This window comes from Sus scrofa, chromosome 7 (genome assembly GCF_054392235.1).
Source record: "Sus scrofa isolate SSC_HxYL_T2T_F1_AM1 chromosome 7, Sscrofa_HxYL_maternal_Yorkshire_Landrace_v2.0, whole genome shotgun sequence".
NCBI lineage: Eukaryota > Metazoa > Chordata > Mammalia > Artiodactyla > Suidae > Sus > Sus scrofa.
In genome coordinates this window covers 19,396,108-19,423,894 of record NC_139389.1, presented here as the reverse complement: position 1 = coordinate 19,423,894, position 27,787 = coordinate 19,396,108, and the positions used below count along the sequence as shown (strand labels likewise).

Here is a 27,787-nt window from a genome sequence, read left to right as displayed (position 1 = left end):
ACCAGAAACCCTGGCATAGAAACAGGAGATTCTGTTAATTCAACATTTATTGATTACACACAACTCTGCTGACAAGACAATGACACACGTACACAACGATCAAAACCTGGAAAAATGAGTTATGTGAACATGTTTCAAAAAACAAAATGTTTCCACACGTCCTACTTCATTGATTCCCAAGTTTTATCTCACAAAACATAGCACGTAAAAAAATCACAGCATAAATGCTATTCAAGTAAAATGCCAGCTACCATCGTTGCACATGAATAATTAAAACCCTGGGCTCCAGCCTTCAGAGAAGGTAGTCATGCGGCACAAAGTTAATAAGTTTACAATGAACTAGATTTGCATTGTGCTTCTGATCTTTACTTTCACTAAATCTTTCCATAAAAATAAAGGTAGAAGGGAGTTCCTATTGTGGCTCATCAGTAACAAACCTGACTAGTAGCCATGAGGATGCAGGTTCGATCCCTGGCCTTGCTCGGTGGGTTAAGGATCTGGCATTGCTGTGTACTGTGGTGCAGGTCACGGACACACTAGGATCCCACATTGCTGTGGCTGTGGCGTAGGTTGGCAGCTGCAGCTTCGATTTGACCCCTAGCCTGGGAACTTCCATATGCTGTGGGTTTGGCCCTAAAACAGGCAAAAAAAAAGAAAAGAAAGTTAAAAGAGCCAGCACTTGACATAAAATCGTACGTAAAAGCCACTCAAATGGATAAAGATGATAAGGTACAGATGAGCTTTTTAAATGAGAATCCCTCCATAGCCGGGGACAGTAAATTGAGAAGTATTTTTTCAAGGCCAATAGACTCCCATTGTCTGAGTAACTTCATTTGAGTCATGTGATGATTGCTAGGAAGTTCTTGGTGAGAACTCACTGGTGCAAGGCCTGGAAGAGAACTTTTTACGCAGTAGGTACTCAATACAGTGAAATAAAGCCTCAGAAACATGGGAAGGCCAGTATCGCCCTCTTGGTCTAGATCAGGGGTTGGCAAGCTATTTCTGTAAAGAGCCAAAGAACAAGTATTTTAGGCTTTGTGGGCAATACTTTGCATGTTGCAGGCACTCAACTCTGCCAAGAGAATAACCAGAGTTCATACAGTAAATGAATAGTGTGGTCAGGTTTCAGTAAAATTTTATTTATGGACACGAAAATCTGAATTTCACATAATTTTAAAGTGTGTCATAAAGGACTCTTCTTTTGATTATTTTTCTTCCCAACCATTTTGGAATGTAAAAATGATTCTTAGCTCTGGATTGTACAAAAACAGATGGCAAGTCAGATTTGCCTTGTGAGCCAACCCCTGGATACTTGTCCTTTTCTATTTCATGTTGTTACATACATTTTCCATCACATATGGTTACACCTTATTGAAAAATAACACCCCCTCCAAAAAAAAGTTCACTTAGAAATTACTTCTCTTTCCCCCCCACAAACCAGAATGATTTTATTCCGACAGTATCCTTTTTCCTTTTCAAATTATTTTAATTACAAAATTAATCATTGCAATGAGTCTCTGACCCACCATTTATGTAGCTGGTGAGCCAGAGAGACTAGAAACTTCAAAACCTACCACCCAGCCAGGGCATCCACTGGCCTACAAAGTTACAAATGTATTGAAATGCATTCCTCCAAACATTCCAAGCACTATTCTCCAACTTATTCTAGCGTCAGAGCATTTTTATTGTTAAGAGAAAAGAGATGGACGTGCCCAAATATTAAGTCATTAGAGTGTTACATAAAACAAACTAAAAACTTAAAAAGTAGAAATTGACTGTTAATACAGTGTATCTGTGATTCTGGATGGGGCCTGGGCAATGCATATCCCCAGGAGTTCCTTTGTTGGGGCTTGGTAGGGACAGCTGGTATACCCCAGGGCAAACCCATGGCAGCTCAGGGACTGGCAGTGGTTCCTCTGTGCACAGGGCCATCTCAGACCTTTAGCTACTCAAGCAGCTCCCCATGCCAAGTGAGGGACGTTCTGTCTGGGGTGGGTACAGGTGTAACTGCCTCTAGCGCTACTTTCATTCCAGTCTCCCTTCTGCTCCCCAGAATATCCACAGAATGTCAGTGGCATCTGCACATAGAGTGGAAATGAAGTGCTTCGTCCCTGTCTATTCCACCAGGAACAGCCTTTATTCCTTTTCCTCGTATATAAGGATGATGGGGACATGGTACAGAAAAGCCTAGAGTTTTCTTTATCAGGCTTTTCTTTCAGAGTGAGAGTTAAAAGTGGTCATAGGGGTGTGTGTGTGTGTCTGTGTCTGTGTCTGTGTTCAAATGATGAACTATAGGAGTTCTCGTCATGGCAAAGTGGAAACAAATCCAACTAGGAAGTTGCAAGTTCGATCCCTGGGCTTGCTCAGTGGGTAAGGATCTGGCATTGCTGTGAGCTATGGTGTAGGTCAAAGACGCTCAGATCTGGCATGGCTCTGGCTGTGGCATAGGCTGGCAGCTATGGCTCCGATTTGACCCCCCTAGCCTGGGAACCTCCATGGGCCGTGAGTGCGGCCCTAAAAGCCAAACAAATAAAAAAATGAAGTATAGAAACTCTTATAGGACAATAGGTGCCTGAAGGGCAAAGCCTCCTGCATCTTCCAATTGTTGGCAGTTATGGAAATTCTTTTTCCTTTTGAGATTATTGTGGCCAAAGTGCTTTTGCTCTTCTGCAGGTGAAGGAGCGGTACCTCATGAGGACAGAAAGAGCAGGCTGCAGGTGACAGGTCCTCACTCAGGCTCAGGTGGTGGGCAGATGGGTACTGCTGGATGCCCGAGCAATGCTGGGCAGTGATGCTCACAATAATGGTGGCTCCTGTACTTACATGGAATTTTCATTTTGGGGCAAATACTTTTGTTTTCTCTTAAGCTCACAATATCCCATCGAGCTAAATAAGGCATGGATAAAGCCTCCACTCCCCATGAGGGAGGGGGCTTGCATGGCACATCTGTGGGAACAAAGCCAGGCCAGGCCATTACTTGTGTGCCATCCATCCCAGCAAGCTGCTGCTGCCCTGCTTTGCTTTATACTTAAGCTCGTTTCCTACTGGAAACAACATGAAATGCAAAACAGGACAGAAGTGAAAACAAAATCTTTAAGTAGTCAATTTAGGATGATGAAGACTTTAATGTAAAAAATGGCCCAGAGTAAGGAAGAGGGGTTCCTTCATTTTCAAAAAACAGAGGCAATTCTCTGCTATTTCTGAAGCCTTAAAAAATGAGTCATTTGGCCTCTGCAGCAATAACTCCAAATCCACAGCAAGTGTCTTTAGTGTTGAGCTGGCAGGTTGCCAGGGGGCTGGGCCACCCCTAACAGGCCCTTCAGTCACATTCAGGGGTCTCCCCTGCAGTTCTCTTGCTGCCGAGCCATGAGGGCGCTGGCTGTGTCATTGCCCAGGTAGGAATCCAGCCATGGTGGGGTCCTGACCTTCATTCTATAAACCCAATGCTGGTTCTCAGGCAGTCTGTGGCCACAGGCATATATTGTTCCCTAGTCAGGTAAGGGGAGGAGTAGGATTCGCATCTGCTTACGATTATGAGGACTGGATACGCTTTTAAAAATTCCTAATTCAGATGCCTTATGAGTTTATTTAAAATGATGGATGGCATGTCCCCATATATGTAGGTAAGCTTCCTTTTTTATTTGTGAAAGAATTCCTACAAGCCTCCAAAGCACACGTACTTGAGTTCCAGATACTCATCAATGCCATACTTGGAGCCCTCTCTTCCGAGGCCAGACTGCTTCACCCCACCAAAAGGGCACTCCACGGAGGAGATCAATCCTTCGTTAACGCCAACCATGCCAACTTCCAGTTGCTCTGCTACCCTCCAGATCTGGGCTAGGTCTTGAGAGTAAAAATAACCTGTTGTGGGGATAAAGGACATAAATGCATAAGCATCATGAGAGGCATCATGTCCACAGCTGGGGATGCCATTGATGACCATCTGCCCAGTCACCCCAGTCTGGAAGCCTCTCTGCTTCCGTATGGAGCCCCCGGTTGGTCCTGTGCATGTCTTCATCACAGAAACTTTGGAAAGCATCTTTCGGCTTCAGTTTCCAATCTCAAAAGCATTCTCACCATCTTTTATCGGGACTGTAAGAATAATGAACCCAGCTCCTGCTGCCTCCTGTTCAGTCCATCCTGCACACCTCTGTTAGATTATCCATGTGACAGTATTACCCAAACCTTCCAGTGATTCCTTGTTAATTTAAATAAGGTTAAATTCCTGGTGCCTAATGTGGTTTCAATCAACATTTCCAGCTTTAGCCTCCATCACTCCCATTACCAACAACCTTCTCCAAACTCATCCACCCAGTTCTCCTTGTCTCATCTTATTCATTTAACTCCCTTGGTCCCCCCTCTACTCAGAATCTCTCTCCCCTGACCTCTGCCTAATCAGAATCCTGCCCATCACTGATGACCTGGTTCGGGGCGTGGCTTCTTCCACCATCAGCCCATTCAGAAAATGCAACAGAGGCACTTGTGCCTACATCTTCCGCCAGCTTTAGGCTGTGTGGGGTAAGGGTCTCCACAGCTGCCTGTCTCTCTTGTGATCAATAGTTCTCTTACACCCAGAGGGGAAGTTCCTATAGAGTCACAAGTCTATCTTTACGTCTTTGTATCTTCATCAGTGCTTTATTCACTATGGATGCTAACTACAGATTTGTTGAGTGCATTTATGCACAATAATTTTATCAGGGTCCATACTGTGGCCGCTGTGACCATTTCCAAACTGCAAGAATGGCAGTCACTCTGTGAGGGTCCTTCTGTATATGCTGCCTCTGCTTCTTTCATTGCCCCGAGCTCTCAATGAAGTCTAGCATTATCTCTTTTGTCCAGGCTTCTAGGAGCCAAGCAAAATGGGAGGAAAAGCACTAGGATTTTCCAGGCATCGAGCCTCTGAGAACCTGGGACTTATAGGATGCATGGGATTCTTCACCCAGAACAATCAGCTCTGCTTCTTCTCCCACCACCGTGACTACCCCACACCTCCAGCTCCAACCAGCAAGCTCCATACCTGAATCCTGGGGACAAGGCCAAAGCCAGGGTGACAAATAAAACGCAACCCCTGGCATCAGCTGAAGAAGTGATTATAACTGCCCCTGAGCAAGGAGGAACGCCTACCTGCCAACCCCACATTGGCTGCATTAGCGATCGCCACTGCCTCTTCCTCTGTATCGAACCTGCCAAAATCAAGAAGGGTCATCAGCAAAATCCCAAAGAGGAGAGAAGGAAAACCAGCTGTCTTTTCTCCTGATTTGTTTCCCAAATAACGGCAAGGGGTAAATTAAAGAGCGTAGGGGAAGACACCATCACTCACTGCTATCCCGCCAAGTTCAAGGCGCGCAAGCTCGGATCAACACTGGCTCATCTCTTCTAGGAGAACAGGAGACAGGCAGGGAGCCAAGGCATATTCAGAATGTTAAATAAAACGCCTTACGAAAAGAATCATTCCCATTGTGGTTCAGCGGTAACAAACCCAACTAGTATCCATGAGGATCCAGGTTTGGTCTGGTATTGCCGTGAGCTGTGGTGTAGGTCACAGATATGGCTCAGATCCTGAGTTGCTGTGGTTGTGGCATAGGCTGGCGGCTGCAGCTCCTGGAAACCTCCATATGCTGCAGGTACGGCCCTAAAAAGCAAAAAAAAAAAAAAAAAAAAAAAAAAAAAAGTAAAAGAAGAAAAGAATTACTGTTCTTCCTACCTGCTAAGACCATGTCCCGATTATAACAACAACTTTAGAAACAGCCATAGCGTCACGTCATAGCAAGAAAACACCTGGAGGCTGCTGGGGCCCCAGGGTTCTAATGTTGGCCTCGCCACTTATGCTCTGATGGGGCTGGGGGTCTATGCCCCTCAGAAATGAAAGACTGATGGTACAGAAGCCTTATACAGTCTCTTCCAGCTTCATTATTTTATTTCTGGAATAAGATTTCAGAGACGCTTTTCTGTTGCCCCAGAGTCATAATTGAGGGCAAAATGTTCAACACATCCCAGTGCTCAGTTCAGGGATCCAGCAGCAGTAGCAGGTAGCTGCCTTTCTGAAGGCACTGGGCAGAGCTACTGGAGCCCAGTCAGTGCAAGAGGAAGATGGGAGAGAAGGAGAGAGCTCTGGGGGAGGGAAGTTCAAGACAGTGACCCCAAGAGAGCCACCTGTTCTGAGGCTCACCGGCTGTGTCTCCCAGGGCCTGTCTCTCTGCCTGTAGCGAGTAAGCCGCTCTATCTGCTGGAGACCACCCATGGCCTCACTGCCCACCGGTTCCTCGAAAATGGTCGTGACACTATCAGTTGTGACATCACTGAGGATTTTCACCTTTTGGGTATCTGTGCTAAAATCAGAGCTGTGCTCCCACCACCCTGTGTCCCAGAAGAAGAGATGTCATGAGACTAGAGTCCCCCAATGGTAACTGTGTCTCCCTCTCTGACCTAACGCTTTGCACAGCAACCGTAATGGTATCAGCCAGTGTCCCAAGCGCTTTGTGTACATTTTGTCATTTCAACTTTAACAACTGTCCTGTGAGGCAGGCTACAGTTTTTATTCCTTTTCCCATCAAGGACCCTGAGGCTCAGAGAAGTTACCTGATCCAAAAGGACCCATGCACAAAGCAGCAAAGCCTGAATCTACATCCCAACACCAAAGCCTACATTCCTAACCACTGCAACCTTCTGGAAAATGTCAAAGTCATCTAGTTAATTTTTTTAATTAAAACAAGATGAAAGTTCTCCAGGTGGTCCATTTCCCCAATGTCAAGTTAACCTACACATTTCATTAGCAATGGAGGAGAGAGAAATATTTGGAGAAATAATGACCAATAATTTCTCAGGACTAAACAAATAGTTTCAATATTAAAGACAGGATCTCAAGACGGAAAAAGCTCACAGCGTGCCATACCCAAGCTACCACAGTAAAAATTAAGAATATCAAAGGCTGTGAGAAATTTTAAAAGTCTCCAAAGAGGAAAAATAGGTCCCCTTCACTGGAGCAAGAACCAGACATCAGCTTTCGCAGTAACAACCCTGGAAATAAGCAGACCAAGGAGTGATGTCTTCAAAGCACTGAAGCTAGAATTTTATCAAGTAAATTATTATTGTGAATGTGAGATAAAAGGTCACATAAAAACATGGCGTTCATTTCCCACAGATGCCCTTGAAAGAACTCTTTAAGGATGTACTCCATTAAGAAGAAAAATGAGTTCAGCAGGAAGTAAGAAAGCAAAATGAACAACTGGTCAATGTTGTGGTCTAAATATTAAGAACAAATTTTTAAAAATCATACATTGGGATTGCCTGCTGTGGCTCAGTGGAAACGAACCCATCTAGTATCCATGAGGCTGTGGGTTTGATCCCTGGCCTCGCTCAGTGCATGAAGGATCCAGTGTTGCTGTGAGCTGTGATGTAGGTTGCAGATGTGGCTCGGATCTTGTGTTGCTGTGGCTATGGCACAGGCTAGCAATTGCATCTCTGATTTGATCCCCTAGCCAAGGAACTTCAATATGCCACAGATGAAGCCCTAAAAACAGAAAAAAAAAAAAAAAAAAAAAAAAAGGCATACATTGAACTTGGCTTTTCCAATGACACCACCTCACTTTCTGCTTCTCTAGCCCACCCCTCTCCCACCCAGGCCTCAAACAATACATGAGCTGGATTTCTTTCCAAGTTTCCTTTTTCTTTTTATTCTTTCTCCCATCTTCCTACTGGGTAGATGATCTTACTTGATAACTGGTGCCAGTGGCCCAAAAGTCTCTTCCCGAGAGCAGAGCATTTCCTGGGTGACGTTGCTGAGCAGGGTGGGCTCGAAGAAATTTTTTCCAACTTGATGTCGCTTCCCCCCTGTCACAACGGTGGCCCCTTTGGAAATGGCATCAATCACATGCTTCTCTACCTGTGTGGAGAGAAAAGGAAGAGCCCTTGGGAAAGGTGGTTGAGGATTCTCTGGGAATGCTACAGTCTCTCGGGATGTTCAAGCTGCAGAAACTGGAAGTGGGTTTCTTTCTTTTTAAAATAAGTTAGGGCGTTCCCACTGTGGCTTAGCAGTAACGAACCTGATTAGTGTCCATGAGGATGCAGGTTCGATCCCTGGCCTCACTCAGTGGCTTAAGGATCCAGCATTACCATGAACTGTGGTGTACATCACAGACTCAGCTTGGATCGTGCATTGCTGTGGCTGTGGCGTAGGCCGGCAGCTACAGCTCTGATTTGACCCCTAGCCTGGGAACTTCCATATGCAGTGGGTACAGCCCTAAAAAGACAAAGGAAAAGTTAAAATAGGTTAAAAACAACATATGCTGGTTCCTTGTAGGTAGAAACAACCAAACAGAGGCAAAAGGGCACGTGATGTGTACAATGCTGCCTCTTTTCCGTGCTGTGATTTTTCCACATGTTAGGCCTTACTGTTGGTGGAACAGTTTAATATACACTTATATCTTTCCAGGCCTGAGGCTCCTGTCTTCCTGCGATTTGCTCTTATCGCCTTTCTTGATTAATTCCAGGCTCTTGGGTCCCATGCTATTCTCTTCCCTGGATTCCACTTTCATTTTGTTCTAATACATTCTCTTCAAGCAGTTGTTTCCAAAGGGTGCACTGAAACTGGTTTGATTTCTGAGTTCTGACACTGCATATCTGGTGTTTTATCTTGCAATGCTTGATGATGGAATTTGGAGCCAAAATATTTTTCCTTCAGAATGTTGAGTACACTTTTCCATTTCTGCTGTGGTTCATAAAAAAAGTCTGATTCAAAAATAGTTCTCATTGGAGTTCTCCTGTGGTTCAGTGAGTTAAGGATCTCATGGTGTCACTGCTGTGGTTACAACTGTGGCACTGGTTTGATCCCTGGCTCAGGAACTTCTGCATGCCAAGGGCATGGCCAAAAAAAAAAAAAAAAAAAAAAAAAAAGTTCTTACTCTTTTGTGGCTAGCTTTCCCCACCTCTGGAAGCTTCTCGAATCTTCTTGTATGTTCCTGATATTCTAAAATTTCAGCAAAACATATCTAGGTTTTTCTTTTTATTCATTCTACTTGGCAATTGGTGAAGTCCTTCAATCTGAAGAATTAAATTATTTCCCCCTAGCTCTGAGAGATTTTCCTCTAGTATTTATTTGATAATCCTATTTCTTCCCTCTCAAGTTTTCCTTTCTAGCGCTCCTGTTACTAAAATGGATACATCTCTCACCTGAGATTAATTCTGATTTCTTTTTGCATTTCTGCCATATTTTCCACCTGTCTTTTGCTTTAAATTTTAACAGCTCTCCTTAATTGTGTCTTCCATCTTCATTACTGATTTTTAAAAAGATTTTGACCACCATGTCTTTAATTTCTAAAGACTCTTGCACATTGTTCTCATTGCTTCATTTGTATAGCAACTGCTTCTGTTTTATAGAGAAACTATCTTCTCGAAACTCTTGGAGGGGAATTCCCTGGCAGCCTAGCAGTTAAGGACTCAGCATTGTCACCATTGTGGCCCAGGTCACTGCTGTGGTGTGGGTTTGATCCCTGACCCAGGAACATGCTGCAGGGACGGCCACAAAACACCCCCAAACCAACAAAAAACCTCTTGGAAGACACTATTAGATTCCTAGAAAACTCCGCTCTGTTCCCAGAGTTATCTGCTTCCTTGAGGGTCAGGTGTCGTGTCTGTTCTTCCTCTTATGTGCTCAGGGTTTTCCTCTAAGGCTGTCATGATTCTTGGTCATTCATCTTTCTAATGAAAGATGGAGTTGTTTAATTCCAATGGTTGACATGGTGACCTTTGCTGCTTCTAGTCTCTTCCTCGAATGAGCAGGACAATGACAAGCTTGGGTTTATCCTCACTTGGCAGGCTTCCCTTTAGGGGTGGGTCCCTCACCAAAGGGCACAGGCAGGGGAGCCCTGTTCCCGTATGCCTACCCTCACTCTTGAAGCTGTAGGCCTCCTAGGCTGACTGCTCTATTTCTTCGGAGGTATTTTTCTGCCCAGAGCAATGCCTCTGCTATCTTCTAGGTATTGGTGGTTGGAGGTGGGGGAGTGGTGTGGGAATGACCCAGAAAGCTGTACAAAAGTATAAGCACTTAGTGCTATTTCTCCCCTCCTCCCATTTCTACCCTCTACCTCAGCCATTTCTTGAAAAGCTAAAATCACACCCATTTCCTCTGCAGGCTTCCTCTGTGCATGCCTCATCTGTTTTGATTTTGTGTGTGTGTGTGTCTTTTTTTTTTTTTTTTTTTTTTTTTGTCTTTTTAGACACAGTGGCATATGGAGGTTCCCAGGCTAGGGGTCCAATTGGAGCTGTGGCCGCTGGCCTACACCACAGCCAGCAATGCTGGATCCGAGCCATGTCTTCAACCTACACCAGAGCTCATGGCAGCACCGGATCCTAAACCCACTGAGTGAGGCCAGGGATCAAACCTGCATCCTTATGGTTGCCAGTCAGGTTCGTTAACCGCTGAGCCACGACGGGGAACTCCTGCTTTGACTTTTCTGTTAATCCCTCCCGCCTCTCAGTTCATCACAATCCATGGTCCAGAGGTATCTTCCTCCACTTCCCATTCTCAGTGGAATATTCTATAGGATTTCAGGAGAGAGAAATATAGGCTTGGGCACATTCTGCCATCAAGATTCACCCTTTTAAAATCTTCACACACACTCCCCACCCCATAACATTCTCATAGTTCACTGTCTGCAACAAATCCCCATTAAGCTAGCACAGCTTACTTTCTATGATTTATAGCTCTAAAAATACCCGTGTTTAATATGCTTAACCAGGTCCCATTCTATTTAAACCCAATTAGAATACACTCTGTCCTTTCCTTGTCATATTAAATGTGATACGCACTTTTCCCCCAGTACCCTAAAGCCAACATAACCAACTGTTTTCAACTAAACTCTCCAAAAAAAAAAAAAGAAAAAAAGGTCCTAGGAAACAGCGCCCTCTAGGGAACAGCATCTGTATAATCACTTTGGCAAGAATAACAGTAACAATGGTTTTCCAGTTTGCAAACTAGCAATAACTGGGGCGTTAAAAAAAAAAAAAAAATTACCAAGGCCTACCCCAGACAAATTCACCCCTAATCTCCTTGAGGAGGAGCCAGGCATCCGTAGTTGTTAAAGGCACTGACTGCATGGGTTAAGAACCACAGCTCTGGGTCTTGAACCACAGCCGAAAGAGTTCCCATGGTCCAAAGTCATCTCAAAAATCCAAGTGGGGAGTTCCCACCATGGTGCGGTGGAAACATACCCGACTAGGAACGGTTTCGGGTTTGATCCCTGCCTTGCTTAGTGGTTTAAGGATCTGGCATTGCCATGAGCTGTGGTGTAGGTCGCAGACGCGGCTCAGATCCTGTGCTGCTATGACTGTGGTATAGGCCGGCAGCTGTAGCTCTGATTCAACCCCTAGCCTAGGAACCTCCATATGCCAAGGTTGTGGCTCTAAAAAGAAAAAAAAAAATGCAAGTTGTGTAAAGTTTACTGTATCGTCTTATCCAGAGAGAGAGAATCCCCAAGGCAATAACTAGAAACTTATCAGAGCTCTAAAAAACCGCGATACTTCCTTCCAACCTAGCTAGCTCGTCATCTAGATTGTGACATTATTTGAACAAATCATTCCTTAAGGAGTTTCCTTTTCTTGCCATCTCTAAATCCTAGACATGATTTCTGCCACTCTACATCTCCTGCCAGGATGGTTTCATCAAGGATTTCTCTCGAAAGGCATTTTGTTTTTAATGCCAGCCAGCATTGCAGCTGAAACATAAATGAACTCAAAAACAAGGCTTGTTTCCTTTCCTTTTAGGTGTTCCAAAAATTAAAAGAACTTTGTATTTCAAGATTTTAATTCCTGAGGCAGCAGGGGAGAGAAAATTTAGGGAGGGCAGTAGAAAATCGAAAGTTACAGATCTCATGGGGATTCAGTGAAAAGATAGAGCTGGAAAGGTTTATAATCAGATGATACCATTTAATTCATACAAATTGGCAGAAATTCACTTGTTTTTCCGACTTCTCCATGGTTTCCAAAACCACCTTGCTGGGCACTTTACCAAAAGTGTTTCTGCTTGTTAAGCATTTGATATTAAAACCATGACAGTGAATAGATAATGAAACGAACTTACCTTTTCTACTGCTTTCTCATTAATTAACGGGCCTTGAGTAGTTCTCTCTTCAAATCCATTACCCACACACAGGTTTGTCTTAATTGCCTCGGCAAATTTTTTCACAAAGGAATCATGGATACCTCTTTGCACCAAGAAACGGTTAGAGCAAACACAAGTCTAGACAGAAAGAAACAGACTCCTATAGGCAGTTTGTCAGAAGCTATTGACCCAGTCAATAAATGTGTGACTGCCACAACCTCTGAAGGTGAGCGCACTTCCCTAGGTGGGTTTCATCCCGTGTCCCACCTGCTACGTCCCTCTGCAAGTGAGCTTGACCCTAAAGACAAACCTCCATGGTTAAACAGGTAAGCAAGGATAAATATCTATGCACACCTGACCCCAGTTTTTTCAAATGGCTCAAACAGGGAAAGGAAAAAACCAATGCAAGAAACTGTAACTCCCTGTAACAGTGATGCTGCAGTGCATAGAGCAGACCTGAAGGAAAGTGATTCCAAGATTAACTTACATCCGCTAGCTTATTAAATCTTTCAAGTGTCTGGTGGAATCTGACATTTTGCAAATGGACCACTCTTCCATGTTAGCCTAAATGATTGAAAAGCCCCTTGCTTCATATTTTTTTCTAATTACACCTAATATTTTAAAATTATTTAATACAATGGCATTACTGGAAATGCAGTTATCCTTGATACATTTTCTCTCGACTTTTTCTTAATTGTGTATTTTTTCTAGTAGGAACAAGTATGGAGATAATTTTATGTCCTACGCATTTTTATTGACTTAAAGCAACATACCCCAAAGTTGTAGCTTTATGAGTGTAACTCTGAAGGTTACACACCTTGGCATTTTATATTTCTAAAAGGAAACAAACCTATTACTGAAACAACCAAGCTTATGTAGGTTATATAAAAGGAGTAAAATTAGTTACCATCCAAAAGAAAGATGAAACCTATTTAATATAGCATATTATACAACATTTCACCTTTCCCCCTGCCAGATGACATTTCAGGAGTTTTTATTCAATTTCTGGAATGCATTTTAAACCGCTTAGTGATGATACTCTAAGACAAAGCACTTAAGAGTGTTGTATAAGAAGTCAGGATCCCTGCGAACAGCTTGGATAAAAATTGGGAGACAGGACCCTAGATTCGCAGTGTCCGCCTCCCACCCCCAACCCCTATCTTTCGTAGAGTTGAAACTGGGACCCAAGGATGTATGACTTCAAGTCAATTAGTTTTCTAGAGTTTGATGTCCTCAGCTATAAAATGCATGGTTTATATCCAATAATTTGGACCGTCCCTTTCAGATCTAATCCCTTCCAGGATTTCCTAGGAAGGGTGAGCTCAAGCCATCACTCTCCCAAGGACAAGCTGGACCCCCGTGGGCCCCTGGAATGGGCGCCCAGCATCCGCCCGCCATCGTGGGAAGAGTGAGCCCCAGGCAGCAGGGTTTTGAGTTTTTCACGGCACCGCCTCAACATTTTCCTCAAGACTGTGGGCCTCAGACTCTAGCTCTGTTCAGGCTGTTTTGTGTCTGAGGAGATGATTAAACCTGTTTAGTAGAGAAAAGCTCCCTGAGTAAAAAAAACTCTGAAAATAACCAGATTCAAAGAGGAGATAGAAGAAGAGAAAACAATTTGATTAAACGGCATCTGCTAAGGAAACTCCTTGAAGCTGAGAACGATACCTTATTTCTCTTCGGACCCTCTGAGCCTAGTGGATTCCCAGGCAAAGAGAGGGCACGGACTAAACACGTGCTGAGAAAATAAGGGAAGGAACCCCCAAGGGTCCCCGCAGGAGGTGAGGAAGGTGGTAGGATCTTTGTAAAACACACCTATTTGTCCATTATAATAGCCATCTTTATCTGTAAAAACCCAGATATAAAATGTATTCTTTCCATCTTTCCCTTTTCACAAAAACAAACAGGCCTTGAAAAACACTCGGGAACTCACCTGTCCAGAGTTCCTAAATTTGGAGACCATGGCCCCTGCCACAGCCTGGTCCACATTGGCACTGTCGAACACGATGAAGGGGGCATGGCCGCCCAGCTCCATGGACACCCTTTTCACAGAGTTTGCTGCGTGGTGCAACAGGACCTGGGGGCAGAGGAGAGGATGCTGGGAGCACCAAAATCAACTCCCCCGACCAGTAAGCCTTTGTTTCAAAAAATTACCCATTGGTGGAAAAAGCCAGGTGCACAGCAGTTTATATGGGATGATAGTTTGCATAAGAAAAGGAGAAAATAAGAGTATATATATAAATTCATATTTGCTTGTATTTGGTAAGAAACACTGGGAAAATAATAAGAAACTCTAAGTAGGGTAGAGTCAGGGACAGGGGTGAGGGTGAGACTTCTGAATGTAAACATGTTTACATTGTCCTGATTTTTAAACTAGGTAAATGTATGACCTACTCAAAAGACTATGATAAGTACGTTTAAAGTCATATTACAGAGATAGATGATAAAGTCACCCAGAATCCCACAACCTATAGCTTACCACTGATAAAATTTTAAGGTATATCCATCCAGAATCTGGACACAGACAGAGGTTCATGTATATGTTTTGTTTTGTTTTGTAAAGAAAATGGGATTGAGAGTTACACAGTTTTAAGCCTCGTTTATCTTCCCAATTAGTCATATATCTGCAACATCTTAACACATGGATAACATTTTGTACCCTGCTCCTTTAATGTAATACTATAACATGAAGATTCTCTCATGTCAGCATGTTTCTAGAACCTTCCTTTAGATGCCTGCCTAGTATTCCATTGTATGGCTCTTCATTCATTTATTTATTTAGCCCCCATCTGTTGGAAATTTAGGTTGCTTTCAATTCCTTGCTATTAAAACAACATTGCAATTCCTCCCTCATTGTAAATGTGTAGAAGTAGAATGGCTGGCTCAATGCACAATTGGAAGGCTTTTTGATACATGTAACTATTAGGCTTTAAATAACCAATAAGAGATTCTTGTGCCTTAGGAAAGCTGCCTAGGGTCATTTATTACAGGACAGCATGGCTCTGTCCAATCACAGCTACAGGAAAGAGGGAACCACTTGGGGTGGTTCAAGTGAAATGGACAAATGACCACAAGCTCAAGGTCACTCCAGGAACAGCCCCTGTCGTGCACACTTTGAGGTTTTGGGGGTTTTACAGTCAGGTTCTTGGTCAAAATTCAAAACAGCTAGAAACCTGCTTCAGTGCTTAATCTTCCTTATATGTCCAGATGTTCACATTCCAGCCACAACTTAGTAACAAGTCTTCTCAATGAAATGTTACTATTCAACAAAATAGTACAAGTTTTAAGAGTAAACCTATTTCTTTACTGGACTCCAGATAGCTATTTTGGGAGTTCCTATTATGACTCAGTAGGTTAAGAATCCGACTAGTATCCATGAGGATACAGGTTTGATCCTTGGCCTTGCTAAGTAGGTTAAGGATCCAGCTTTGCTCTGAGCTGTGGTGTAGGTTTCAGATGCAGCTTGAAACCCGAGTTGCCGTAGCTATGGGGTAGAACAGCAGCTGCGGTTCTGATTTGACCCCCCAGCCTGGGAACTTCCATATGCTACAGGTTCCGCCATAAAAAGCAAAAAAAAAAAAAAAAAAAAAGCTTTTTTCTTCTGAATTTAAAAAAAATGCTCTCTGCTAAGCCATTGATTTTCCTGACTTTGCTTGATCTTGAGATGCTTGTCTCCATCCAACCTCGGGCACAGAGGCTGTGTCTTCTGAGTGTATCTTCTTCTCACTCAGCACCCATGATGAGGGCTTGAACCTGGCTCTGGACTGCGTGGCCCCTGCATCACTGCATGCTCTCCTGCTACATCCTAATCCCTCTGCTGACCTTATTAGGACCTCAGCTTCCAAAGTCTAGAGAGGGAACGTGACTGCTCAGCTCACCTTTCTATGCCAGGTCACCCATCCTAGGTCACTGGCCAGTCTATAAATCTGTTTCCTTCAGGTCAAATGACCACTCGTGGTTGATTCCTCTGTGGGGGACGAGACAAAGTGTTGTGTGCTGTTAAGACGTGGCTGCTGTCCCCTCAGCAGTCCCTGGGATGGGCGGTCCCAATGGAAGGGGAGAGGGCAGAACAGAATCTCCAGAACAGGCTGCCCGTGTGGGATCTGGTTAGAGGCAAGAGTCTATGTGTGAAAACCAGGAGCTCAGCCACTGATTCTCTGCAAAGATTAGCTTAGAAGAGGCCCTTGGGAGACAGGGGCTATTCCTTTATTACTGATTCCTAGCATTCATCCCCTTAAGCCCCTGGAAATGAATCACTGTCCTGTGTAAATCATTTAAAAGGCACTGTTAGACTTGGCAGGAATATGATGGGCATTGTCCTGGGCATCTGTCTGCTGAAGACAGTTTGCTTAGCAAAGTGAGATGAAGCAATGAGCTGCTGGCCTTGCCTAGCATTGGGAATTTCACTGGTTTCAAGGGCAAAGGTTTACAACCCTTCCTTCCAGGCCTCTCTCTTTTTCTCTAAATACCTTGAAATCCTCTGAGAGTAAGTTTGCACTGTAAGATCCATTGATCAAGGTGGTAACAGCTTAGGGATCTAAAAACTCCTGCTTCTGAGATGAATGAACAGTAGGCTTCCTGAGTGTGTTTATGGTTATAGTTGGGAGTTACTAAAATTGCTGTATTCCCTCTTGCTTCTCAAGGTGTTGAAAAAGGACCAGTGTCATCAAAACTTTCAGATTAGATTTACATTATTTTTATCTGATATGTTTATGTTCATTTCTGGCATGAGTATATATACATGTATGTGTATCAATGCCAGCAGAAAAAAGTATAGTGTCTGGAGACAAACACCATAAATAAGAGTTTTTATTCTATTCTGCATTTTTCTCTTTTGAACATTTATCTTTTTAGTGAGGGGTGGGGGAGGGCTGCACCATGGCATATGGAAGTTCCCAGGCTAGGGGTCGAATTGAGCTGTAGCTGCCGGCCTACACCACAGCTCACAGCAACGCCGGATCCTTAACCCACTGAGTGAGGCCAGGGATTGAAACTGCATCCTCCTGGATGCTAGTCAGATTCATTTCCACTGAGCCACACAGGAGCTCCTCTTTTGAACATTTAAAAGGATAAACAAAAAATGCACTCACAGAGGCACATGTGAGGTTTTAGGGAAAGAACTTTTCAAGGGAAAAAAACCTAGAAACAAACAAACAAGACCTTTCTGTTTCTATAAGTACCTTTATACCAAATACAATTTTTGTTCAATTCTGAGACATTCATTTTTTAATTCTAGATTAGGAAAGAAACAGGCATTGCAGAGTTATGGGAATACAATGGGCGACTTTCAGCCATGTCACATGCAACAAATAACAGGAACCTTGTCTTCCCCTAAACCTTCCGTTTTGTCAAATAGGAACCAAGGTCATATCACAATAAGGAACACCATCCAAAGTATCTCTAGAGGGTGAGCAGACATTATGTTATGGGACAGAGCTTTTAACACTCTGCTGGAAATCTTCCTACAATGGTGATTGAGATGAAATAGTATTGTGATACTCTGTAAAGAAAAGAGAGTTCCTGTTGTGGCTCAGTAGTAACAAACCCAACTAGTAACCATGAGGATGCAGGTTCGATCCCTGGCCTCGCTCAGTGGGTTAAGGATCTGGTGTTGCTGTGAGCTGCGGTGTAGGTGTATAGGTCGCAGACGCTGGTTGGATCTGGCATTGCTGTGGCTGTGGTGTAGGCCAGCAGCTGTATCTCTGATTCGACCCCTAGCCTGGGAACTTCCATGGGCCATGGGTAAGGCCCTAAAAAAGACCAAAAAAAAAAAAAAAAAAAAGAGAGAGAGAGAGATTAGAATGTTATTTGTTTTCTTTGAGACCTAAGTCACATACCTTTCCGGTGGCTGTGGAGCCTGTAAAGGAGATTTTAGACACAAGAGGATCCGTGCACAGTGCTTCCCCTACTTCCATGGCCTTCTTTTGAGAGCAGGGAATAACATTGTACACACCCGGAGGAATTCCAGCCTGGTTTGCAAGCTATAAAGAGAAACAGCAAACATGTAGCAGCAAAAGATCAAACTGAAAAAACAGAAAAGAGAAATAAATAGATGTTTTAATCCAAAAAGCAATGGAAAAAAACAAAAAAAAAAACAAAAACAAGGCTGACTTTGGGGACAGAATATATTTGGAACTGAAATAAGATTTTTAGTGCTAATGTGATGTTCATATGAATGTGTTGTTGGAAGTTTCTGCCTGAATGTAAGCAGTATCTTATTGTGTGAGTGTACGTGCGTACACATACGTGTATATTTCCTCGCCCTGCCACTAAAAGGCCTACAATGATCAACCGGTAGCAATGACTATCCCTGACGCCTCAATGTAGTCTTAAAATATCATTTCTTATCAGAAGAAATAAGGGCTTTCTGCAGAAATAGTTAATCCAATGTCTGAGGCAAGAAAGCTATATAATGAGCCTGACATATCTTGTTATGCCAGATAGCAAGGAAGGTTTCAAAAACTGTTAAGAGCTATATTGAAAGACAAGAGCCAACTTGAAGAGACCACCAATGGCCCCAAATGGGGGCAACCTGAGCTTCATTCATTAAGGATAAAAACTATAATACACTGAAACTCATCAAATACGTTAATAATCTATTCATGCGGGAGTTCCCGTTGTGGCGCAGTGGTTAACGAATCCGACTAGGAACCATGAGGTTGCAGGTTCGACCCCTGGCCTTGCTCAGTGGGTTAAGGATCTGGTGTTGCCGTGAGCTGTGGTGTAGGTTGCAGACGCGGCTCAGATCCCGTGTTGCTGTGGCTCTGGCATAGGCCGGTGGCTACAGCTCCGATTGGACCCCTAGCCTGGGAACCTCCATATGCCACGGGAATGGCCCTAGAAAAAGCCAAAAGCCAAAAGCCAAAAGCCAAAAAAAAAAAAAAAAAAAAAAGGTGCCCTGCATGAGAAATGCCCCCATTTTAGTTATATTACTATGACTTAATAAAAACGACGGCTAGATGTCATTTTTAGGGTAGCCTAAACAACGCATTTCCTAGAGATGTCAGAAACCCCCCATCTATTGTTTTTTCTAAAAACAGCAACATTCCACTTAGAATAATGGCTAGTGAATTAAAACCCAACACCATCCAGCATGAAATGTAAGGCAAAGCAGGAGGCTTTGAAAGCGCTTCCTTCTGTCCCAGAGAAACATCCTCTTTTTGGACTCCATCGGCTCTCCTTGGAAGCAGGGATAGACTCACCTGGGCCAAGGCCAGGGCGGAGAAGGGCGTATCCTCCGCAGGTTTCACCACCACCGTGCAGCCCGCTGCCAGGGCGGCCCCCACCTTCCGTGTGATCATGGCACTGGGGAAATTCCACTGGATCAGAAGACACAGGAGGTGAGTGAGAGGGCTGGCCCCTATTCCCAAGGCAAGACTAGCCCCGACCATCTGCAGGGCAGCAGCAATTCTGTGCCCGCTGCTCTAGGCTCTCAGGAACCCGGTGAAGCTCCAGACCCAGTGACCAGAAACCGCTCAGCAAGGGAAAGCTGGGTGCCCCACAAGGACACTGCAGCCCCATCAGGGCAGATGCGGTATCTTACTTCTTAGCATTTTACTTCTAGAACCTGGCCTTGTGTCTATTGCTAAGTCTCTTTTTTCCCCCTTAGGCCTTTTTTTAAAAAAAATGATAAATACTGGAAGATCTTTTTTTTTGGCCCCATCCACTGCATGTGGAAGTTCTGGGGCCAGGGATCAACCTGCACCACAGTAGCAACCTGAGCCACAGCAGTGACAATGCCAGATCCCTATCCCACTATGCCACCTGAGAACGCCCCAAAAGATCTCTTTAGATGTACGAAGCAATGCCAAGAAGGCTTTAAGCCAAGTCACCCCCTTGCTGCAGGCATTAGAAAATACATATACCCACCGGCCACCACCACACCTCCCATTTTCACAGAGGATCAGGAAACACGCTTCTGCCTCCAGCAATGGCATCAGGAAGCCAAGGACAAGTGACAAAGCTAACAGGATGACCACACCTGCTGGAGCCCCACTCAGCCTCCTCCCCAGCATCTTGCTGATCCTGCTACGTACCGGGGTGATGACTGCAGCTACACCAACGGGCTGCTTGAGGACCAGAGCCCGCCTTTCTTTGGCTGGGGTGTAGATAACATCTCCATAAACGCGGCGGGCTTCCTCTGAAAACCACTCCAGAAAGTTGGCAGAATAGAGAATTTCTCCCTGTGCCTCCTTCAGTGGTTTTCCCTAAATTAAAGCAGAAAAAGACACACTCAGTACCTTCTAATAACAGCAGGATCCTGTGTTTCCAAATTCTCCAGACTGCAAGCAGAGTAGAAAAGTCTCTGATTACAACCCCCCCACCCCACCCCCCACCCCCCCACCTCACTCTGGGGTCCTTGAGACTGAGTCTGCCCTCAGTGTGACTCTTAGAAAGCAGAATCACAAACAGGGATGGAGGGGAGACTGCCAGCCTGCTCTGAATCACAAGCATCATTTGCATTCTCAATATGTTTAGGATTCAGAGGCGGCACCCGGAACTGCTGGCTTCTATTTTTTTTTTTTCCTTCTAATATCTTCTAACTGCTGTGGCTGGTATAATTTATTAGCACAACCAAAAAACTGGTATCTTTGAAAATGTACCAAAACAACATGAAAAATCAACCAAAACAGGCCCATGGAAAAATACCTGGAATAGTGAAAAAGCAGTGTTCACATAATTCCACTTACAATCTATCTTGCATATTATTAAAGACTAAATTAAAACATAGGAAATTTGATTTGGCAAATATGTGTGCCTGACTTAATTGAAAAAAAGTCTGTGCTGGACACAAGAATTCGCTGATATCTGATCTTTAGGCAGGAATTAGCTGATATCTGATTCTTTTTTTTTTTTTTTTTTTTTTGGTCTTTTTGCCATTTCTTGGGCTGCTCCTGTGGCATATGGAGGTTCCCAGGCTAGGGGTCTCATTGGAGCTATAGCCACCGGCCTACACCAGAGCCATAGCAACGCAGGATCCAAGCCGCGTCTGCAACCTACACCACAGCTCACAGCAACACCAGATCCTTAACCCACTGAGAAAGGCCAGGGATCGAACCTGCAACCTCATGGTTCCTAGTCGGATTCGTTAACCACTGCGCCACGATGGGAACTCCCTGATTCATTTTTTTCTTTAGCTACAGAACAGCCCTGAAGTCAGAGGCTTCCCAAGCTTTAGTCTAAGAACTCCTGGACAGTTTCTTCGGGTAGTAAATTGGGACCCTGAACTTACACTTTCAGCTGTAATTATCTTGGCAAGGTCATCCTTATTTTGTATCATTAAATCATACCATTTCCGAAGGAAAGAACTCCTCTCCTGAAAAAAAGAAATTAAAAAAAAAATACTTATTGCACATGGAACTCTAATCCAATATTCTGTGATATTCTACATGGCAACCAAATCTGAAAAAGAATGGATGTGTGTACGTGTGTAACTGAATCACTTGATTGTACAGCAGAAACGATCACAACATTAAATCAACTCGACCTCAATACAATTTTAAGAACTAAAAAAAAAAAAAAAACTAAAACACAAAAAAAGAAACAGTAAAATGCCAAGTGTACAAGAGACTCTTAAATAATCTTCAATTTCCTAAAATACTCACTGTGTGGTCTCAATCTTGAGACACACATTGACTTTTTTTTTTGCTTTTTAGGGCCGCACCTGCAGCATATGGAGGTTCCCAGTTTAGGAGTCGAATCAGAGCTACAGCTGCCGGACTACACCACAGCCACAGGAACTCAGGATCCAAGCCCTGTCTGTGACCTACACCACAGCTCATGGTTCCCCGGATCCCCAACCCACTGAGCAGGGCCAGGGATCGAACCCACGTCCTCATGGATACTAGTCCCGCTGAGCCATGATGGCAACTCCACAGTTCTTTATTTTAATGATTCACTGGCAAGTTGAATTTGTCCCACAGGCGGGGGTGGAGGTTGTAGGGCGTGTGAGGCATAAGAAAGGGCTTTGCACACTTAAGAAGAGGGCAAATGGATAAAATGTTAAATTTTATGTTATGTACATTTTATCACAATTTTTAAAAATTTCCAAAGATAACAGGACAAAAGAATAGACTCACAATATTATGGGAGAAATAGTTTCTTTAAAATGTTCTTAAAAAGGAATTCATTTCTATGAAACCATAACAAAAGAGGGCCCAGAGAATCCAGGTCAACCTGGCCACACAGAGGTGCCCCAAAGATGTGTCCCCAGCTCCAGCCTCCTGCATCTGAACAGGTCTATCTGAAGCGAAGGCGAATCTGCCTGAAAGGCTGCCCACAGCAACCAGCAAACCTGGCTTGTCATTCTCATCCATTCAGCCGGTTTAAGATTTAAATTATTGTCTCATTCCACGCACGAGCAGAGAGCCTGAGGCTGTGTAAACACCACTAACCACTTTCTCTGGGTCCTTTCCCTTCCCTATGTTGGATAAGCTAACAAGCTTCCTTATCTTAGCTCTCCAGGGTGTTGTTGAGATGAAGCCTTCTAAATCTCAAACCCCAGAGAACAGGCATCGACAGCTCTAAAAACAGTATGACTGTAGCAATTTCATTTTGCTGACCCTCGCTCTGTGCAGTACTGGTTAAGCATCTGAGGACTATGGGCCTGTGGGCTGTGGCTTATTCTAGATGGGAAAGGAAAGACTGAAATTGAGGAGGCCTGGCTTAGAGAAAGATGTTAAATATGAGCAAATGGCCTGCGAGGAATGCAGCACTGTACGGAGTCCAAGAGAGAATGAGAGAAGAGCGTGGAAGGGCGTGAAAACTGTAAGAAGAAAACGCAGATTCTGCACATGGGTAGAAAACACAAGGTCCCTGGTGAACCCAGAAACCAGCAGAGGGAACGAAATCACCCTCAGTGTGCATGGCCTGTGTTACGGGTTCACTGTGTCTGCCCGCCTAACGTATGTAACAGTAAGAGGTTGCAAAGGCCGACTGGGGAAATAGAACACTGTCTGGAAAGATGCCTAGTCCCCAGCACTTCAAAATGTGCTCTCATTTGGAGGTGGGGTCTGGAATGAGGTAATCCATTAAGGTGAGATCCCCAGGATGGGCTGCAATCCAACATGACTGCTGTCCTTATAAAAAGGGGAAATTTGGACACAGAAGAAACAAACATGCACAGAAGGAAGATGATACAGAGAAGTCAGCCTTCTGCAAGCCCAGGAGACAGGCCTCGAATAGACCGTTCCCTCAGAAGGAACCAACCCTGGGAGTTCCCATTGTGGTGCAGCAGTAATGAACCCGATTAGTATCCACGAGGACACAGGTTTGATCCCTGGCTCTGCTCCGTGGGTTAAGGATATGGTGTTGCCGTGAGCTGTGGTGTAGATCACAGACATGGCTCGGATCCTGCATTGCTGTGGCTGTGGTGTAGGCCAGCAGCTGCAGCTCTGATGCCACCCCTAGCCTGAGAACGTCCATATGCCACAGGTGCAGCCCTAAAAAAAAAGAAAGAAAGAAAAGAATCAACCCTACAAACACCTTGATTTCAGGCTTCCCACCTCTAAAAAGGAGACGAGAAATGACTATTGTTTAAACCACCAAGTTGGTGTTACTTTGTTATTACAGCCCCAGCTGATACTCCAGCCTCTGTGAGGAGCTGAGTGTGGGAGCAAGACTCAGACAGGGATGCTGCAAGGCTCAGGGTGGACAGAGTCACGTGGGGCTCAAATTCCACATCCTCCTCTTGAGCAAGAGAGAAGTTACAGATGATGAACTTGGGGCCTCTGTCAGCCAGTCTCCCCACCTGTAACATGGCTTAAGCATCTCTCACAGGGCCGTGGAAAGAACTAAACAAAACACACGTGACGCACCGAGAACAGTCCTCGGCTGTGGAAGGCAGGATAATGACCCCAAAGAGGGCCTCATCCTAATCCTTGCAACCTGTGAGTATTTTACTTTACAAGGCAAAAAGGATTGGGCTGGTGTGATTAAGGTGAGGAGAGAAGCCTGTGTTATCCAGGTGGGCCCCATGGAACCACCAGGATGACTATAAGAAGGATGCTGGTGGGTCAGAGGTAGAGGAGGTGGTTTGATGGCACAAGCGCAGGCCGGGATGCTGTGAAGTCATGGACCAAGGACTGCAGGCAACCTCTGAAAAAGGCAAAGAAACCCTGAAGGAATGCAGCTCTGCGAGCCCATTTTGGACCTCTGACCCCCAGAACCGTAAGGATAAAGTCATGTTGTTGTGGTGTATTGAATCCCTAGGTTTGGGGTAATTTGTTACAGCAGCTGCAGGAATCAAACGCACCAGCTTATAAGACAATCAGTCAATATCATCTTCCTTCTTGCCCAGAACTCCCCTAGGAGTTCACGAAGTAGGAAAGAGAGGTCATAGCACGCATGGGAAAAAAAAAAAAGAAGAAGATGCAAAGACGTCAAGGGGCAGAGACAAAGGTACTAGGCCACGCTACAGGTTCAGAGGAGGGAGCGTGATGGAAGGCTGGGCTCTCTGACGAGCTCAATGGCAGAAGTAATAGCAGCCAGGCCTCAGGTACAGTGGTGCGTGGATGGGCCTAGAGGAGGAAGCAGAAAGTAGCTGGGGGTGGGGGGGGACTGGAGGGAGGGAGCAGCAAAGGCTTAGGGGGAAGAGGGCTGCCTCACAAGCTGCAAGCTGGGTTTGGGCCCCAGCTCCAAGCTGCAGGCGTTGGCCAGCTTCCCCAGGAAAGCTAATGCCTCTGCATCCTTAGGAAGATGCTCCAAGGTCCTTTCAGGAAGGAGGGGTCCCTGAGAAAATCCAAGCTCTGGTAAGACAGACGCTGATGTCACATGACTGCTCAAGGGGCCGAGCCATTAGGAAGGGGGTGTGATCTGAACACCAGGGGAGGCTGCCAGCATCGGTGACAGTCTCTACAGCAGCTGCACAGCTGCAAACCCCCACTGAACCCCAGATGCACCTGGCAGAGCTCGAGGGCACCTATAACATTCCTGCACATCGCTGTGGGGCCTGGTGGGGCTCCAAAATGATGCCAGAGGGGCGAGAGTCGGCCCTGAGGCCCTCCCTTCCTCTGAGCTCATCATTCCCACAGCCGTAGGGCGTGCATGTGTGTTCTAGCTCTAGCTCTAGCTCGCGGCTCCCTCTCTGCTCCAGACTGTGTCACCAACCTCCTCCTTAATGTCCTCGCTCGGGTGTCTGACCCCTCAGACTCAACGTGTCCAAAGCTGAGCTCCTATCTCTCGCCCCAATGCTGCTCCTCTCCCACCCTCCACATCTTGATGGAGGGTTACTGTTGCTTCCTGTGCTTCTAGCCACAAGCCCTGGGGTCACCGTTCAGCCCTATCTTTCTCTCACACCTTGCCTGGAGTACTCTGTCAGGGATCCAGGTGCTTCTGCCTCCAAAATAAATCCTTTATCAGAACACTCCTCGCTGCCTCCATTGCGACCCGCCTTGTATGGGCTGTCATCTCCCACCTGAACCACTGCCCCGGCCTCCTCGGCCGCCCACCTTCAGTCAGTTCTCAGCACTGTGGCCAGAGCATCCTTGCAAAATGCACAGGAGGGGGTCTCTGCTTAAACTCTCCCATGGAGCCCCACCTCACTCAAAGTACAACCCCACTTGGTCCTTAGAATGGCTGCATGCCCCACGCCAGCCTCGTTGCTGTTCTACAAATTCATCAGGCAGGCTCCTGACACAGGACGTAGGCTCCAGCTGAATTCCCTCACCTCCTTTGGTCTTGGCATCAAAGGTCCTCAAAGAGGCCTAGCCTGATGTTATAGCCTGAACTGCGCAACCCACCCCCAAATTCATATAAGCCCCAGTACTGGAGAATGTGGCTGCATTTGGAGATAGGGTATTGAAAGAAGTTATTAAGGTTAACTGAGATCATTAGGGTGGATCCTAACCCAGCGCGACCTGTGCCCTGACAAAGAGATGAGGACACAGGCACACATTCAGAGGGAGGACCATGTCTAGACAGGGGAAGACAGCCATCTACAAGCCCAGGAGAGGGCACTGCAGAGGAAAACAACTCTGCCCACACCTTGACATCAGACTTCTAGCTGCCAGAATTGGGGACAAGAAATTGCTATTGTTTAAGCCACTTAATCTGTGATAATTTGTTCTGGCTGCCCAAGCAAACGAATATACCTGCCCTCACTATTTAACCTTGCATCTTGCCTTTTATCTCTGGCCTCCGATCCTCTTAGCCTTCTCTACCCGCCCCCCGCCCCATAGCATCCATCACTTCTAACATACTTGTTTAGCTAGGTTTCCTTTACAGGTTAATCTCCCCAACCCCAAGTGAACTCCGTGGTGGAGGTGGGCAAGAATTCTCTTGATTGCTGATCCCCAGCACCTCCCCCACTGCCTGGCATAGCAGGTGCTCAGAAAATACCTGATGGATGAACGCATGTTAAGACGCCCTTGGGTACTTGGGTGCACCTCGTTGCTGGATGAGTATCTTCTTTCGGAGGGAGGATACTTAAGGGCTACGGTAGAAAATGACTTTATTGGGCTGCCTCTAGATGTCAGTCATATAATAAATGGAGGAAGGAAATCTCTAAATAGTTGTGACTCTTCCCTCCCCCTTACAACATTCAATTCTCCACTACTCTGTCAGCTAAGAGTATCTCTCTATTCAGGCCCCAAACCTGGAGAATGGGGCAGGAATTGGTCCTTCCCCTGCCCAGAGCCAGATTCTTTCCCCAGCTCTCTGCTGCCAGGTTGGTGACTTGAGCCCGGGCACCCACTGTACCCGGGCACCCACTGCTGTAGCCTCCTTGCAGACCACCGCATCGTCTCCTAGCGGCTCCGAGAGGTACTGCAAGCGCTCAGAAGGGTCGCAAGTGCTCTCACCTGCCTTGGCACCGCCCCCCTCATCACCCCGGCCCCCCACCTCCAGTCAGGCCTCTCTCCAGGTTCACCATAGAGTCTGCTCGCTTGTAATTACACGTTTGTGTTCTGCCATCCCTACTGGACCCTGGAGGGCGGGGCCGTGTGCCTTAATTCTCGGCACTGTGCTTGGCACAAAGCCGACCGACGCTCCAAACTTCTGTGTTGATCATCTCTTGTCATGTCACTCTGACTTTACCCAAGGTGAATCCTGGAGAGGTGGGGAGGGGGAGGTGACAGCTAGTTTCACTAGGAGGCAGAGCGGACCCGGCGAGCACTCACCTTGGCCGAGACCCCCTTCCAGGTGCAGAAAGCCTCATAGGCGGCGCGCACCGCGGCGCGGGCCTCGGACACCCCGCAGTCGGCCACCAAGCCCAGCTCGGCGCCGCTGGCCGGGTCGTACACCGGGAAGGTGGAGGCGGCCGAGAGCCAGCGGCCACCCACGAAGCCGTCGGTGCGCAGCAGTGCCGAGGAAAGGCCCTCTGTGCCCCGGGCATAGCGGCGGATCGGGGCCGGGCCTGGCGAGGGCCGCGTGGTGGCCACCAGGCAGTCGGCGCGGGGGCGGAGGCCGCGGATCGCAGGTGCAGTGGGGAGGTGCAGGGTCAGGCAGCCCCGCAACCGAAAGCAGGTCGCCATGGTCCCGGCGGCGGCGGCAGGAAGCACGCAAGCGAGAGCGCGCACCCGAGCACAGGGGTCGGGCGGCGGCGGTGACGAGCCCGGCTGGCGGCAGACGCTGGCTGAAAATGGCAGCGACGCGGTGCAGCGCCCTCTCCCCGCGCCCTTTGCGCTGCACCGACACGCAGACTCTAGACCTTGATCCTGACTGCCGCGCGGGGCTTGGCTCTCTGCGCGACCTGGC

At 46.0% G+C, this 27,787-nt stretch overlaps 2 protein-coding genes across 10 annotated transcripts in view; one reads left to right on the top strand and one right to left on the bottom strand.

Moving 5' to 3' along the window:
* Positions 1-29: 29 nt before the first annotated feature.
* ALDH5A1 (aldehyde dehydrogenase 5 family member A1) lies at positions 30-27,671 on the bottom strand. Of its 7 annotated transcripts, XR_014809008.1 has the most exons (12): positions 27,211-27,589; positions 21,327-21,410; positions 20,131-20,301; positions 19,297-19,413; positions 17,932-18,075; positions 14,028-14,171; positions 12,077-12,235; positions 10,380-10,535; positions 7,713-7,882; positions 5,125-5,183; positions 2,484-3,861; positions 30-602 (listed from the first exon to the last, which is right to left on the bottom strand). XR_014809008.1 is itself a non-coding variant. In NM_001244467.1 (10 exon segments), coding segments are annotated over 10 exon segments (1,608 nt in total). In that variant the 5' UTR covers positions 27,565-27,671; the 3' UTR covers positions 3,617-3,655.
* The window catches only part of GPLD1 (glycosylphosphatidylinositol specific phospholipase D1), a 63,880-nt gene continuing 60,209 nt past the window's right edge, over positions 24,117-27,787 (top strand). For all 3 annotated transcript variants that reach the window (XM_084967565.1, XM_084967568.1, XM_013977471.3), the window contains exon 1: positions 24,117-24,262. The gene's annotated coding sequence lies outside the window, so the exon portion shown is untranslated. The remainder of the gene's footprint in view (positions 24,263-27,787) is intronic.

Coding starts and splice junctions, on each gene's coding strand:
- ALDH5A1 (XM_084966381.1), bottom strand. CDS start 18,009: ATGGAAGTAGGGGAAGCACTGTGCACGGATCCTCTTGTGTCTAAAATC. Junction 12,236..14,027: donor AATTTAGGAACTCTGGACAG/GTGAGTTCCCGA, acceptor CTTTCTGTCTAG/ACTTGTGTTTGCTCTAACCG. Junction 3,862..5,124: donor AGCCAATGTGGGGTTGGCAG/GTAGGCGTTCCT, acceptor TCCCCACAACAG/GTTATTTTTACTCTCAAGAC.